Genomic DNA, 16,604 nt, shown 5'->3' with positions numbered 1-16,604 from the left:
TTCTTTTCTTTTCTTTTCTTTTCTTTTCTTTTCTTTTCTTTTCTTTTTCCTTTCCTTTCCTTTCCTTTCCTTTCCTTTCCTTTCCTTTTCTTTTCTTTCTTCTTTCTTTTCTCCCTCATTCTAAAACAAGGCATTGGGACCCTCTCTGTGCCTGGCACTGTACTAGGCATGGGGCAAATGAGACGCCAGCCCCACTCCTGCACACACACACATGGGTCAAAGGACTCCCTGTAACCCAAGGCATAATGCAAGAGGGCCCTGGGAGAGGAGTCAGTCTGGTGCCTCCCTGATCCAGGGGAGAGCTTTAGGAGTGATTGTTGAGTGACTGAATGATCAGCTGAACCACTGGATGTGGGGGGGAGGTTCAAGAAGGGAGGAAGGGGCTTCTGAGGAGCTGTAGGAGCCTGGCCAGGATAGGCTGTAGGCCTCCAGGGGCAATCGGGGCTTCCTGGGCAGTCACTGACCTTCTTGGGGTCCTGGTGTACTGCCTGTCCGTCCTCTTCACTGAAGGCTGTGGCTTCGTGGTGGCTGGTGTTGAGTGCACCCTAAGTGGGTGGGAAGCTAGGGGGCTGACTGGCCATCCTACCTGCCCCCAGGCCCTGCCCGAAGTGATCCGTTCAGCAGGCTGCATTCCCTCCAATACTGTCTGGGATCTTTTGGCCAACATCTGCCCAGCCGAGGCCAAGGTAACTGCCATCCTTGGGCACCCCCTTGCCTTCTGGCCCGGGACCTTTAGCCCTGTGCTTCCCCTCTCTCCTCCTCTAGGGCAGGGGCCTGGTTCGGGGTGTCTGGGTCTAGTTCCCACTATGACTGTAGACGCTCTGTGACCCTGGGCAAGTCTCTCTGGTTCCTCCTCTGCAAAGTGGGGACACACATCCTCACAGGGTTCTCAGGGGCTTGGAAGATGGCAGCTGCAAAAGCTACTCCCCTTCCTTCAACTACAGGACATCTGTGTGGTCAGGCTGTGCCCACACGGGGCTCGGGACACCCAGAACTGCCGCCTGCTCTACTCCTACCTCAACAATAAGCAGCGCCATGGCCTGGCAGCCGTGGAACACGTGGGGATGGTCCTGCTGCCCTTGCCTGCCTTTCAGCCCCTGCCCACCAGACTGCGCTCTCTGGGAGGCCCCGGTGAGTGCCCTGATGCCCGTGCCGGTCCCTGCCTCCCCTCATCTGGGACCAGATGGGGCATTGTTGACAGTCACCTCTGTGGCCATGGAGGCAGGGCACATCTCAGAAGGGAACTCTTGAGACGGGCACGCGGGGCAACAATGATAGGTATATATTGCTTACTGTGTGGCAGACAGTGTTCTAAAAGCTTTACTTACACTAGTTCATTTAGTCCTCAAAATAACCCCATCAGAACGGTAACTGTCAGTTTCTTGATTTCACACCTGAGGAAACTGAGGTAGGGAGAAAGCAAATGACTTGTCCAGAGTCACTCAGCCAGTCAGGAGCAGAGCCAGGCTTCACACCCAGGCAGCCTGGCTGCAGAAACAGGGCTCTTGAACACAACGCATACTGACCCTTCAACTAGGCGTCCTGAATAGAAACTCATGGGACAGCCACTTTCATGCAGACACAGCGGGACAGAGGCAGGACCCACAAACAATCGACTGAAAGCATCGTCTAAGGACAGGAAGGAAGGATGTTTTCACCACCAAAACATCACCTAAGACTGGAAGGAGGGATGTTTTCACCACCACTACCCTAGGCCAAGGTTGGCCTTTGTGCCCAGGAGGGTATCTCCAGGGCATGGCTCCAGTAAAGCACCTCGGGTGGGGGTGGGGTGTCAATGGGTACCCTGTACCCATTCCCAGGCAGAGCACTTGGCCTTTCTGGGCTGCCTTTCCTGGTGACAGTGTGGTAGATTCTGAATCCATACAGTCTTGAGGTCAAACCATTCATTGCCCCACTCTCAGGCAGGTGAGCCCTTTGCCGTGCTGAAAGTGACTCTCCTGAGACGGGCTCAGCCTCCTCCTCACTGGACCCCCATCTTGCTGCTGGAAAGCTCTTCCTGGCACCTAACCATAGACCTACTGCTGCACTCACAATGCAGCTTCTAGGGATGGTGTGTTCTCTCCTACCAGGTCTTGAGTCTCTCTGCTTCCTCTTTCCCCAGGCCTGGAAGCTGCTCACTCAAGCCTGGTGCTGGCTGTGCTGCTCCCCAAGGCAGGGCTTCCAGACACAGCAGAGTCCAGACCTCTGTGGCAGAAGGTTCAAAAGATGGTCTCCTTCAACAGGAAAGTGGAGATGAGATGCTACCAGTCCGAGCACAGGAGTCCCGATGTGGCCCCAAAGGGGTCCCATCCCCCAAGGGATACTCTGCAGCAGAACCAGGGCAATAGCAGCCTGGCTCCAAGGGGAATTTGTGCTTGGGAGAGGCCACCCAGAGGCAGGGGGAGACTGTGGGAAGAGCCTGAGACCTGGCAGAGTCCTGGGCGAGGGCAGTGGCCCCCCAAGCCAGGCCGGTGCCAATCCAGGCACCCCTATTCAGCAGTACCATCTGGCCATGGCCGGAGCCTCCACAGAGCCTCCTGTCCCCACCAGGCCCTGCTCCAACATCTTGAATCCCTGGTGTCCATGAGCCGTCAGCTCCAAGCCTCACTGAGGTCCCCAGGCCAGGAGATCCTTCCCCCAACTCCTGCCCTGTCCCCTGCAGCCCCTGGAATTCTCGGTCTACTCGGTCAGCCCCCTGCAGCTCCAGAGCCCCGAAGCCCAGCTCCTGACTCTTTGGGTCCTACAGATGGAGCTGGCTCTGAGTGTTCCTTCCCCAGAGAGACCTGACCCTCATTACCCACCAGAAGAGAGTCTTTGATTCCTTCCCCAGTGCTGAATCCAGAGCTGTTCCAGGGAGAGAGGGGCAGGAGAAAGGGAGGGTCAGCTGTTTGGAGTTTTCTGTTCTGCAGTCCGCTTGGTGTTGATTTTTGGTTCAATAAAGAGTTTGGCAAAGGTCAGATTGCATCTTCTGGCTGGTCAGGAGGGACCCTGGGCCTGACCTGGTGTGGGTCGGGGCAGGTGTGTCTGAGTTTCTGTACACAGATGTAGCAGAGCTAAAGTGCTGGGGAGGGAGAGGGCAGCCTTATCAGCTGCTTGTCTTGAGATCCTGAACCATCACTGTGCCCCTGGGCACAGCTGTTGCCATGGTGGGTTCTGGGAAGTATTCCAAACTAGGAGGAAGAAGTGATGGGAGAGAAGGCAGGACTAGGATGGGGGAGAGAGAAATGAGGCTTTTGAAGGGGCATAGGCATTTAGAGATAGGAAGAAAAAGGAGAGAAGGTTGCAATGTAAATTTTGTAGTTACCAAAAAAAAAAAATTTTTTTTTTTCAGTTACCAGGATTTTTTTTCATTTGGGTAGTCGGGTACCATCATATTCCCCATGTGTCTGTGTCTGTGTGCATCTGTGAGTGTCTCTATGTGTGCATGTGCCTGTGAGCATGTGGGTGCACCTGCGTGTATGTATGTCTGATTGCATGTCTGTGTGTCTCTGTTGGGTAAGTTGGGAGATCCGTATAGGATGACTCTTCTCTGTGCCTCTTGCCAACCCCCCTCCAGACTGGTACAGGAGAAAGAGGGTCTTGGCCTGGGAGTGGAGGGGGTTGGGCATTCAGGGTGGGGTTGGAAGCTGGTGTGAGGGCTGGATGGTGCTGCTTTGCCTGGGGCCTGGAATGAGCTAACAGCAGCTACAATTGTAACGCATCTCTGGGAGAACGGAGTCTGGGGACCTATCTGGAAACTAGCTGCCCTCTGGCTGCTTAGCCCAGTGCAAAGAGGCAGGGCCTGGCTTTGGGGAGAGAACTTCTGGGAGGACCCCTCCGTCCTCCTCGACGCCTTCCCCAGTCCTTACGGGGTGTACCCCGTCCATCCCTCTGAAAGTCTAGTTATGCATCAGCCTCGCTCAGGGCCGGGCTGGACTGGGAAGGATGGGGGCGTTGGTTGTTCGGGGCTCCCCTCTTCTCTGGCCCCATGAGCTCGCTGCTGCCCTACCCGCGGCCGACAGCAGAGGGGGCCCTCGGCCTAGGGATGGAGGTCGGGGCTAGCCGGACCGGAGGACGAGCTGGGGGCGGGGCGAGGTATGGAATTTTAGCCGGAGGGACTGGAAGAGGGTGCGGGGCGGGGGGGGGGGGGGGGGGGGGGGCGGGCGGGGGCCGGGGGGGGCGGAGCGCGGCGCGGCGCCCTGACTTGTGAACCGGGGGAGGGGGCGGGGCTCCTTCGGTAACTTTACGGGCTCCGACGGGCTTGTGAGCGCCACAGCCTCCGGGCTATATGTAAATGACACAAATTACTATGCAACCTGCAGCTTGATTCTGAGTCGGGAACTTGGGTCATCTTCCTAACACAGTTGGGGCAGGTCAAGGGGAAGATGGCTGTGAACTCCTTCCCCCCAGGCCCACGGCTTCCTTCCAGGGGGACAGGAGAGCATTTGCTGCCTTCTCAGGTCACTCAGGGAAGAATAACCTCTGGACTGTCGGCTGGAACTTCCTTTCGGAGAGTCAGTTTCGCCCCCTGCAAATGGGCATGGTGACGCGGCCCTATAGCACCTCACCCAGCGAAGAGGGCTAGAGGTGGACAGCGAAATCCTGCAGGCTGCTTTGAGGCCGGGGACCGGACAACACGACCTCCACCCACGTTTTGGCCCTAGTCCACAAGCCCCTTCCCTCGCCCTTCTTTTGGCCGAGGCGGCCAGGAGCAAGGATTAGGCTAGCTGTTGCTAGGGGGCGTGGTCGGCGGTTGCTGGGCTCAAGGGACGTTGCTGAGCAACGCTGGGCGGGGCTCACGTTGCTAGGCCCGAGTAGGAGTCCTCAGGGACCGGAATGGCCACCCAGCTCCCCTCGGCTTCAGTGGAGGGCGCCCCACGAAGCTGCTCTCTCGCGACTTTCTCCGGGTCTCAGCTTCCCTCAGGCTGGACGCAGTTTCTGAGGGTTCTTCCGGTTCACACCCTCCGAGACTGTGATCCTCTGGGCTATGGAGCGAGGAACCCTGGGTCTTTGTGCACGTGTCTGTACGCTCGCTTGTGCGGTAGGGGGGAGAGGGGGGTCGCATTTGGGTTTCCATAGCAACTGCTCCTGTGTCATCCCATTTCTTCCAAAGGTTTGAGCGGTAGCGTCTTCAAATTTACATATATCTGCATGTCATTAACATAGAGGCGGGGCCGGAACTTGTTTGGGCAACTATCCCTGGACAGTTCCCTTTGCTTCCTCTCTCATCCCGCCTGAAGGGCACGTGGGCAGTGCATGCGGGAGTGTTTTTCTTGTTAATGTTCCCAGAATCCGGGTGGGTGGGTGAACTGTAATGCTGACTCCTGGTTCTGGGCCCCGGTCACCTTACCGAACCATTAGTATGAATTCATCCAGGTACTCTTGACCAAAGACCTTTACCAGCACCCCCGGGCAATGCCAGGCCCTGGTTGGAATCCCAGTCTGCCCTTTCCTGCCTGTGTGGCCTTGGGCAAGTTTAGTTCCCCTCTCTATGGCTCAGTTTCTTTCTTTGTAAATAGGGTCTTAATCCCTAATTTATCAGGTGATGTGATTCTTCAATGAGATGTCACTTTTCACATACACTTATGCTGCTTCTGGCACACAGCAAGCCCTTAATGGTAGTTTCCACCCTCCTTCCATAGAGCCCAGCTCCTCTCAGGACCCAACCAAAGCAAATCAACATCCTCTGCAGCTCAAGACTTGACAACTAAACACCAGGAAGAACTTCCAGATGTCAGGATTCGAGGCAAAGGATGAGGACTACTGGTTTGCCTGTTTGTCCTTGGAGGCTGGAGGCCAGGTTAGTGAAGCATGGGACCCCTATCCCCCACCCATCACCAACACCACACACTCATGCACATCCTTACACGCCTTTCCCTCTCAGGGACCAGTTGTTTCCAGACACCTTGCATTTCTGTCTCAAAGGTGCTGGAGCCCAGGACCTCTGCAGCAGTGGCAGCTGAGTTTGAGAGGCTTAAAAACTGGAGCTAGGGAGGTGGTGACCAAGAAGGTCCCTTATAGGACTGAGATGTCTAGGGTGGATCAGGGTCTGGCCAGAGGCTGACGGCAGAAACTTTGGAGAGTCAAACATCTGAGCCTTTACAAGGGAGGACTGGGAAACCCTGGAGCCACTCCCTTGCCCTTTCTGGGGTTCAGGGTCCCCACTGTGGACAATTGGGACTCCTCTGCTGAGACATGGGGCAAAAAAAAAAAAAAGGCAGAGGTCAGTTCAGGGTGAAGAACCCTCACTGCTGTAGTTGTGTAGTCGTGCCATGGAGGTAGTGAGTTCCTTGTTGTTGGGGCTTTGAAAGCAGGGGCTGAGCAGGACTGAGAGCATGGCTGGGAGGGAGCAGCAGATCTCCTTCTGGAATTTCTTGTTCTCGTTTGGACACTAGTTGCTCCGTATAGCCTCTTTGAAAGCTGGAAAGCCCTCCCCGGGTCTATATTCAGCCTTTCCTCCTCTGGCCTTCTTGCCTTCCTTTCTCCCAGAGTCTCTGTGACCTTAACAGCCTTGACTGCCAGGGTCAGAGGGGAGGCAGAGGAGGTGTTAAAGGAGGAGAACCAGTTCCACTCTGTGTTGGTCTCTTAGTTCTCAGTTAGGTTCGGATAATTAAGATAAATGAGGCTGGCTCCTCTCCTGGGTAGATGAAGTTTGTTGGTGTTGGAGAGGGAGTGTAGGAGCTGGATTCTGATTGGTTGTTTGGCTTCCTGGAGGAGTTAGGATTACATGGGGGCTAATACCCTACAGTTGTCACTCTGACCACTGTATACAAGACTGCTGTCTGCCTGCGGATGGCAGCGGGCCAACTCCTTCCCTTGTAGCCACCTGCGCTCCACAGGTAAGGGTTCCAGGGACGGGCTGAGAGCCTGGCAGTGCCCGGCTGGCCCGCTTGTGTCCCACTCTGGGGGCCAATTAAGTCTCCATCCCTAGCCGTGCCGATTAACAGTTAATAAGGCAGTAAACACCTGCAGCTACGGAGGCGAATTAAGAGCAACAGTCGGCATAATACACAACCCGATAAGTGAGCAATTAACAACCAGAGAAAGATTAATAGAACCAATTACGTCCTACTCGGAGCTCTGTAAATACGACTGTCAATGGCTGAGGGATTCAGAGCAGTCCTGCCCAGCCCCACCCAAGGCCACAGCTTCGGAAGGGAGGGGAGCCAGCCCAGCCAGCCTGTGAACTCCAGACCCCAGAGCCATATACACACGAGAAATGCACATATATGCAAACACGCACACGGACATATACAGATATACATCTGTGGAGAGATGGTCCACAAGATGCAGGCACATGATACACAAGTCCCCTACTGTCATCCACACTCACAAAAATGTGTACACAGAGGTACACATAAGTTCTGCCAGAAATACGCAGAGATCCAGAAAAATACCCGCAAAGGGACACTTGCGTGTTTTGCACAGAGCTAGAGCCACATAGACTGCAAGACACACAGTGAGACGTGTACAAATTTGCACACGTAGATACACACAGCTATTTACTCATGGAGTCCCCTATACATGTGGCCCTCCTTTAATGCCCACCTTGCAAAGGGTCATCTACAAGAGAGCTGCAGCAGGGAATCGGACTGAGCATGGAACAAGGGCGGGAAGGGACAGAATGTGTGTGCACACACACATGCAAGCATGTCTGCAAGCATGTAATAAGCATGTGTGTCCTTGCAACTCATGGGCGTGTTCTCGTGTGTAAATAGGCAGGCACCTTACATCTGTGTGCCTGTGTGAATGTTTGTGTGTCAAAATGTACGCGTGGGTGTATGTACATGTGCTTGTGTCCAGTGGATCTGTGACTGTCATGTGGGCTTCTGGTTCACAAGTGACCCTGTGCCAGTGTTCATGTCTGGGTCGCCATGTGTCACTACTTGAGAGTGGCTTTACGTGTGTCCTGCCTCTGTGCTGCGGCAGGTGAGGGGGGTCCCCATGGGATGCTCCCCAGGGAGCCTGGGAGCTCTGATGGCACCTGAAACTGGGGCCCACCTCTAGGAAACAGGGGTTTAGGACTCCTAGGGCCCACCTGGTTTTCCCAAGAGGGACTTCCAGCCCATCTAGTGGGATTCAGCACCACTGGGCCACCCAGGTCGAGGAAGAGAAATGAGAATCGTTTCTAAAGAAATGGACCTGGAGGTTAATTTCTCTGAACTGAAAGCTAAGAATGGGTACCTTTCTCTCAAGGCCATTGCGCCTGTCCGCACCAGACCTGACCCTCCCCTCTCCCATCTCTGCCTGGGAACTTCCAATGGAAAAGCTACAGAGCCAAGACCCAAACGCTTTGCCCATATTCTGGGACATACGTCGTCATACACAGAAACCCCAGCCCCCAAGGATCCAATCATGTGGCCATACAAACATAGACAGTCACGAATGCAAACGTAAAATTCTACCCACGGTCAACCTAGCCGCCCACAGACAGTGTCACCACACAGGAAATCACATACATACGCACACACACACCTGCACTCCCACATGCCCCTACGCCCATTACTCTCTGCGATGAGCCCAGTGCCAAGCTGGAGGGCCCAGGGGGCATCCTGTGACAGGTCCCCCCATCTCCTTCAATACCAGCCTGGCCAGATGGTGGAGGCTGCCGGGGCCCCAGGAGAGCTCTCTATCACTGCTAACCCGCCAGTTGACAGGCGGGCGCGCTGAGGCCTGGCCCGGCCAGAGAGGGGCAGGGGTGGAAATAAGGAGGTAATGAAGCTCGCCAGCACCCTCCACACCCCGCACCCCAGACCTGGATGGTGCCTGCCCCAGGGCCTTTCGTTGTTGGGCAGGGAGGAACTTCTGAGCAGGGACGCACAGGCACAGAGATTCGTGGATTCATACAGAGCCACTCCCACACACTCAGGCTTCCACAGGGCACAGAAGGACCCAGACGCAGTCAGGCACCTCCTCTAGCACCCACAGGTACAGCTACCCCGTCCCCAGGCAGCAGCCACTCACCAACGCCAGGGCTGACTTTGCAGAAAGCCTGGCCAGGCCCCTAGCCCCCCTCTGCCTCCTACCATCTAATGAAAGCAAACCAGAAACGGATCTGTGGGCCCCCAAAGCCAAAACATCTGCTGTAGCTCTGTCCTTCTGTCAGTGAATCCAGCCTTCTTTTGACGATTAGTCATTTGATTTTTGTTTTTCATTCATTCACTCAACCAGTGTTCACTCATTCATTCGGCCCATAAGGACATTAAACAAACCATTATATTCAGTCCAGTGACCTGGCTGTCCTCCTAGCATCTGGCATCCTGGCATCCTGGCCTGGGGGTATGGTAGCTGGGGAAGGAAACAAGGGGGGAGTCTGGGCTCAGAGGGATGGGGGGGCGGGGAGTGGAAGGGATGTCCCCATCCCTTACTTTCTCAGTCTCTCAAAGTGAAAGAAAAGGTGCTTCTTTTGCAGCTGGAGGGAAAAAAAGCCAAATCCCGGGATAATATAGATAATAATAGTGAACACTTACAAGCCCTTACTCTGTGCCAGGCGCTGCTGTAAGTGCTTTACATGAATTAACTCAGTTCTTCCTCCTAACAGCTGCATGAGGCAAGTACTATTATTAACCCCACTTGGGAGTGTAGGGAGGTTAAGTAACTTGCCCAAGATCAAACAGCTTCTCAGAGCCACCCTGAATGTTTACGAAGCCTAGGGCAAGAGTATAACAGGAGACCCCTAGACCTCCACCCCCGCCCGCCTCCTCTTCCGTCTCTGGGCTCCAGGCAGCAGTGTGAGGGGCTTCGCGTGCAGGCCTGCGGATGCCCCAACACTAGAGTCCCTGCTTGTTCCACGTTCCTGGTAAATAGCCACCCTTCGGGCTTGAGGAGACAGATGTGGAGAAGACGCCACCCAGGCCTTGGCAGCTGGCTTAGGGCTCCGGGGGCAGGGAATTCTAGGGTCCTGTGTCGGGGTATGGTCTAGCAGCGGGCTGGAGCACCAGGTGGGGACAACCCTGTGGGCCTTCGGACCTTGAAATTCTTCATCCCATGCAGAAGAGGGTCGTCCAAAGTAGAAGGGGAGGGCAGGGGCCTCCATTGCCCAGGTCTGAGAGTATTGGAGCTGGTAAGCGGTGGTCCAGGGTACCATCCCAGGCACTCTGGCTAGTTCAGCTCTTAACTAGACTGGTAGGGGCTGAGGGGCCAGGGGGCTGACAGGAGGGGCAGAACTAGCTGAGTGTTAACTTCCCCACCCCTACTCCCAGTTCTGCTCTTACCAAATTCAGGCCATTTCTCCCAAGGGGACTGACTGCTCTGTGCCCAGCTTTGAGATTGACTCAATCTTGTTGCCCCTCCGATCGCACTCCCACTGACATCCCCGCCCCTCTGGCCCTGGCATTAAGGAAGATATGGAGGCTCCCAGATTAAATGGGGACCTGGACCAGCCACACCAGTGCACCCAGCTCCCTGCCTCTGTTTCCCTGGCCCCCAAATTACCGGCTCCCTCTCCAGAGGCTTTTTCACACAATTACTCAGGCTAGGAATTTTGATCTCCGGTGCCAGCTAGACCCTTGTTATGCAAATATAGGCAAATGAGATGCAAACAGAGCCGGCCCAGATTAACAGAGAAATCCCCAGCAGCTGGAGGAGTCACCGAAAAGTCAACTCGCTGGAGCAAGCTTTCCCCAAACCCCCTTATCCAGTCTCTGTCCACCTGGATCTGTCTGGTCCCTCCCTCTCCTTGCCACCGCTCTCCTGCCCTGCTCAGGAGCTAACTGCTCAAACTTAGGGAGGGTCTGGAAAAGGGGGGACACCAAGGCATAGACTCTCTACCACCTTTCCAGTTTGAGATCTCTGTTCTCCCCCCATTTTTAAGAGATCCAGGCATGGGTGGAGGTTAGGGGTAGGGGTGGTGAGTGGGGCTGGGAGAGAGGGAGAACTCTGTTTTCCCTCTGTGGAAAGGGTAATATTCTCTCTCTCTCTCTCTCTCTCACACACACACACACACACACACACACACACAGACACGCACACACGCACACAGAGTTGACCTGGGAGTTACCCCTAAGATGCACACACATATACCCCATATACCACCTCACGAATCTGGCCAAGGTCCACCCTCTCCTTCTTCCCTCAACACACTGTAAATTAAGCCACAGACATCAATACACTGCAGTGGGAGGGTAGGTTGTGTCCCCCATTCCTGGGCCCTGGAGGTTAGAGGGTACAGCAGGTGGGACCCTGGGTCTGTGTGAAGACAGAAGGCAGTAGAAGATCCTATCCAGGACATGACCCTGGGGAAGGAGGCTGGGGGTGTGTGGAAGAAGCCTGGCATGGGCAGTGCCCACCAGAACCCCCCGGGGGGGCTGAGGCTGGTGTCTATATCTTCAGGCCCTGCCCAAGGGAGCCAGGCCCGCTGGCCGGCCCAACCAGCCCAGGCCCAACTTCTAAAAATAAGAGCCGAGAATCTAAGCTCCTGGTTGGTTGTACAGGAGCCTGTTGCCTTGGCAACCCCTTCTCAGAGGCCTCCCTCCCGGCTGCCCCGTTTGGCTGCTGGTCCCTGTGCCAGTCCCCTCTGCTGGCCCCTCTGCCAGCCCTCTGTCTGTCCCCCTGGGGAGGGAGGACGGCTGTGGGGCGGGGGGGGGGGGGGGGGGAGCGGGCGGAGGACCTGGGGACTCTAGCTGAGCCCGAGGGCCTGAGTGTGAGACCTGTCTGGGGCTGTGTCGGAGGCTTGTCTGATGGTGGGTGTGTGACTGTGTGTGCGACAGGCCTGCGTCTAACAGCCTGCGTCAGGCTGTCTCTGTGTACATCTCTGCCTGTGACTTGACTCTCAGAGTCCCCGTGGGTGACTGTGCTCTCTCTCTGTGGATCTGGGTCTATGTGTGTGACGGTATTATGTCCCAAGGGAAGATTTGGCTGTCTGCTCCTGCCTGTGCCCACCCCCCCTGCCTGTGGGCTTTCCCTTCACCCTGCCCGCCTCCACTTTCTGGGGGTGCAGGCTGGGAGTACAGAGGCACATGGGTGCCCGGGGTGAGCCAGAGGTCAAGTGTGGTGACTGGGCCAAGTTCAGCCTCTTCTAGGGTCTGCAGGTAAATATCAAATAAGGCTCAAATCTGACCCTCCGGGCGGGGGGGTGGGGGGCTAAGGGGGGGGGGTTGGGGGTGCAATTCACTCCTGAAACCGTGTGATCTAAATTTCTGAGTGTGTGCCTGTATGTGTGTGTGCCGTAGTCCCTGTCAGAGGCAGAGCCTCCCCTCCCCCACCTGGCCTCCCCTCTCCAATTAATCACCAAGTCCTGTCAAATCTCATCATCACTGCTCTAGCTAGCTCTCGCTCCTCCTCTCTTCCTCTCTGCCACCCGCACCCAGCCTGGGCCAGACCCCTCCCTCACCCAGGCAATGCAACAGCCTCCTATCAGCGCTCCCTACCTTCCAGACTCCAGGTCGAGCCTCGCCCTCTCTCCTGTGCCCCTATCCCCTCCTCCATTCAGTGGCCACAATGACGATCCTTTAAAACACAACTCAGATTCTGTTACACCCCCTGCTTGGATCTTTGTTCTCAGAGCAAAGCACCAGCTCCTCAGCTCGGTCTTCTAGGCTTTCCCCAGTCTGGTCTCTACTCACTGCATGGGGTTTACCTGTTGCCCCTTCACCCAGCCCCACGAGCAACTAAGAGTTTCCAGAAGAGATCAGGATCTCTCTTGCCTCTATGCCTTTGCACATGGTTTCCTAGCCTAGAACCAGTCTTCTGACTCTTGGAATGATAAATAAAGGTTATGTGTTCTGAGAGTTAGTACAGGCATCACCTCTACCAGGAAGCCTTCCCTGACTAGGATTAGGGACCTCTGTGTTCTCATGACATCCTGGGCTGCACCTGACCCCCCTACATTGCTTGCATTTTTTGACTTTTCCCCACAGATTTGGAGGAGACTTAGAAAAAACAAAAAAGTACCAACTGAAACAAAAAAAAAATCACCCCAAACCCTCTCAGATTAACTCTTGGTTTATTTCCTTCCAGACTTTATTTAAATGAATTGATTAATTTTTTTTTTAATTTTTTTTTTCAACGTTTATTTATTTTTGGGACAGAGAGAGACAGAGCATGAACGGGGGAGGGGCAGAGAGAGAGGGAGACACAGAATCGGAAACAGGCTCCAGGCTCTGAGCCATCAGCCCAGAGCCCGACACGGGGCTCGAACTCCCGGACCGCGAGATCGTGACCTGGCTGAAGTCGGATGCTTAACCGACTGCGCCACCCAGGCGCCCCATTGATTAATTTTTTTTTATGAAGTGAAGAGCATCCTATATGTATGGTTTTGTTTAACTTATTATAGAGTGAGCATTTTCCCAGGTTATTAAAAATTCTTCAAGAACATGACTTTGAATGGTTGCATAATATTCTTATATATGGATGTATTGTAACTTATTTAACCAACCTTCAGCTGCTAGACATTTACGTTGGTTGTGATTTTTCAGTTATAGATAATGGCAATAAACATTCCTGATGCATGGTTCTTTTTCAGGATCTGGTTATTTCTTGGATTGGATTCCTAAAAGTAGATTAACAAGATCAAGGGGTGTGTTTTTAAAACTCCTGGCAGCATGGCCCAATGGCCTTCTAGAAACGCTGTTCTAGGGGAAGGCTGGCTGGCTCGGTTGGTAAGGCAGGTGACTCTTGATCTCAGGGTTGTGAGTTCGAGCCCCACGTTGAGTGTAGAGCCTACTTTTAAAAAAATGTAAGAAAAGTTGTTCTCATTTACTCTTCCATCAGCAGAGTCTGAGAGTGCCCCAGATTTCAGTTCACATCAACGCTGTCTTTAGAAAAAAAAAAAAAAAACTGTATTAATTTCAATAGGTAAAACCACATCATATTGTTGTCTTAATTTGCATGTCTTTGATTACTGTTGAGGATAAACCTTTTGTATTTTCTCTTTCGTGTCATGCACAGAACGCACTGAGCTATATTTATATTTTTACATCCTGCCTCTCCTTCACCAACCTCAGCTCTTGAGGGCAGAGCCTATTTGGGTCCAATTCTCTGTATCGGGAGCAGGGACCAACTGAGGACGTGTTCCCAGAGTACTAGATGGATCGAAGACCCTTGTCTTCAGCCTGAGCTTTGACATCGGGCAGACATGGGGTCAAGCTTACCTCTGAGATGTGAACCTGGGCAAATCACTTTGCTTGTGTGGGCTTCAGTTTCCTCACATGTTAAGTGGATTTGAGTGAGGATGAAACACAGTGAAGAGTGTGAAGAGGTGTGTAAAGGGCTGTGGGCAGTGGCTGTTGTTTGAGGTCTGCTCATGTTTAGGATGTTGGCTTTGCTGAGAGAGGAAGGGAGGTGCAAGAATGGTCAACTCCCCGCTCCCAGAGATGAGATGGTACCCAGATGCCCTGGTGGTCCAGAGATGGGTCCGAGTAAAGGTTCTGGGCAAGATTGGGATGGGCTATGACAGCAGGCAGGCCTAAGTTCAAGTTCGATTGGGACAAGGGGGGTTGCGCCCTTGTCTAATTCTGAGAAGGGAACTGCTGGCTTTGTTTGCATCTGGCAGGGTTTGTGTGTTGTGTGTTGTGTGTTGTGTGTTGTGTGTTGTGACCCACGCCATTGCCCAGTATGTGTAATCACCACCACTAGTGCCCCCTAAACAGAGAGGGAGAGTGCCTTTGTCCTTGGTGACACAGCATCGCTTCCTGAGATTGGCCCTCTGCCGTAGGGAACGTCTTGGAGACAAACCCTAGCTGGGGGCGCCCTCACCCACTCTGGCTCAGGACATGTTCCAAGACAGACACGCACAATTTCTCTGCACATTACAAGCCTAATGATACTGTCATTCGGAGTCTGGAAATGAGGAGAAATCGGCTTTTTCTTGGTAATTAACGTGAGTGATGGGCCTTGAGATGGAGTGGCAGCCCCCCAAGGGAGAACCAAGCTCTCAGGGAAGTCAGCTGGGTCTTCCCCCTGCCTCCAGGAAGGTCTGCATTCCACCCTTGGCCTCCGCTCAGTCTCCTTTAGGTAGGCCAAGGCCCCCTCCCCCCTCCCCGTTGCCCATTCCTTTAGGGATGGGGCTGAGCCCTGGTGGTCAGGAGGTTCCTCCTTGAGTCTGCCCATCGTCCTTCGTGTTGCAGTTCCATTTGCTGTGCCATCGCCCTCGTGAGAGCTGCCTTTATTGGGGAGGGGCATCCTTAGCTTAGCGGGGATTTCTGTATCTCATTTGTTGAAAGCAGAGCTGAAAACAGCTGGGTAAGAACGGGCTGGAGGGGGTCCTCCGAGCTTTGTGAAGGTGTTCAGGAAGAAAACCTGGAGGGATGGGGTCAGGGCGTGGCTCCAGTGAACAGAGGGCTGAAATCTGACCCAGCTTTCCTTCCATAAGTGAAGCATCCACCAGATTCGTAAATATTTCTCTGGGCCTCTGCCTCAGTTTCTCCACCATCCTCAGGGGATTTTTTTTTTTTTTTTTTTTTTTTTAATCTCCTCCCTTTGTCTTCTCTATTCATGTGCTTTCTATGCCGGACGAAGATGACACAGAGTAAATCAGCTCCGGGCCCTGCCCATGAGCAGCAGGCAGGCACTGATACCACCAGCTCCAGTGTGGAGTGAACAGTGCCACGGAAGAAGGTGACAAAGGGAGCTCAGAGGAGAGAGAAGAATTGGGGCTTCCTGGAGGAATCTGGGAGGCAGAGGAGGGGGCCCTGGAAGGACCTTCCTGGGTAACAAGGAAGGGGTGTTGGGACAGCAATCCAGGCAGAGGGAACAGCATAGCCAAAGGCCGGGAGGTGGGAGAGAGGCTGGCACAATCGGGAACCGGGGTCTAGTTCCCAGAACGCTGGGTGGCTGTGCAGGCGGAAAGGGAGGGAAACCTGGGAGGTCCACAGTGGCCAGATGGTAACAGGCAGGGCATGCAGAGTGCTTGATCTTATCCCGAGAGCACTGGGGAACCATTGAGGGTTTAAACAAATGAGGAATCTGGTTTGCTTTGCTCGTTAGAATGCTCACTTGGGGAAAGCATGGACAGGGGATGAGGGGCAGAGCTGGCAGCTCTGTGGTCCCGGACAAGGGCAGTGGCTTCTAGCCATGTTCAGAGGGGAGACTGGAGGCGACCTCACGGGGGCGGCTGTAGGTGGGACGGGTGGTTGCTGGTGACCCAAGGTCAGGACCCAGGATGAGTCCAGGCACAGTCTCCTCCTCCCACCCTGAACCCCCAGGGGCTCCCAGGCCTCCGGGAGCACGCCTCAGTTTGCTGTAATGGTGCTCTCTGCCTGGCCTTACCCACCTCTATGGCCTCAGCCCTCCTACCCCCCTACGTGCGCCTGTGCTCTAGCCTAACTGGTGTCTCCGTTGGTCCCGAGCTCACATGAACCACTCAAACATCCAAGCCTTTAGACGGTTAATTACTGTCCCCCAGTCCTCCCACCTCTTCAGTGAAGGCGGCCCCGCCTGCCTCAGCTCCCCTGTCCCCACTATCCACCTTTCCTCCCCTTCCTCTATATCCTTCGTTTAAAGGCCTGGACGGACCATGTCATCAGCACAAACAGCTAAACAGCGCTTAAAGATCCTTAAATTAGAGAACTGCAGACTTCTCCGGTCAGGGCAGAGAGCTGGCGGCTCGCATCCTCTAGGGGCTCCGACGGGACCAGGCCCGGTGAACGGTCTCGTCTGCAGCTATCTTGCCTCGGCCAATGGAGCTG

At 54.4% G+C, this 16,604-nt stretch overlaps 1 protein-coding gene and 1 long non-coding RNA gene across 3 annotated transcripts in view; both read left to right on the top strand.

Annotated features, from left to right (window-relative positions):
* The window catches only part of SPOCD1 (SPOC domain containing 1), a 23,726-nt gene extending 20,769 nt beyond the window's left edge, over positions 1-2,957 (top strand). For both annotated transcript variants that reach the window (XM_040467716.1, XM_040467710.1), the window contains 3 exons: positions 597-686; positions 945-1,131; positions 2,123-2,957. In XM_040467716.1, the coding sequence (XP_040323650.1) occupies positions 597-686; positions 945-1,131; positions 2,123-2,787 (942 nt within the window). In that variant the 3' untranslated portion in view covers positions 2,788-2,957. The remainder of the gene's footprint in view (positions 1-596; positions 687-944; positions 1,132-2,122) is intronic.
* A 2,669-nt stretch (positions 2,958-5,626) lies between these two features.
* On the top strand, positions 5,627-16,437 carry LOC121025246 (uncharacterized). Its single transcript, XR_005787990.1, has 3 exons — positions 5,627-5,779; positions 13,442-13,495; positions 15,436-16,437. It is a non-coding gene; the product is annotated as an uncharacterized LOC121025246 (long non-coding RNA).
* Positions 16,438-16,604: the final 167 nt, after the last annotated feature.

Source organism: Herpailurus yagouaroundi, unplaced genomic scaffold (assembly GCF_014898765.1).
Source record: "Herpailurus yagouaroundi ecotype Mexico unplaced genomic scaffold, PumYag 77, whole genome shotgun sequence".
NCBI lineage: Eukaryota > Metazoa > Chordata > Mammalia > Carnivora > Felidae > Herpailurus > Herpailurus yagouaroundi.
The sequence above is the reverse complement of the archived record's forward strand: the minus strand, read 5'-3'. Positions and strand labels throughout refer to the sequence as shown.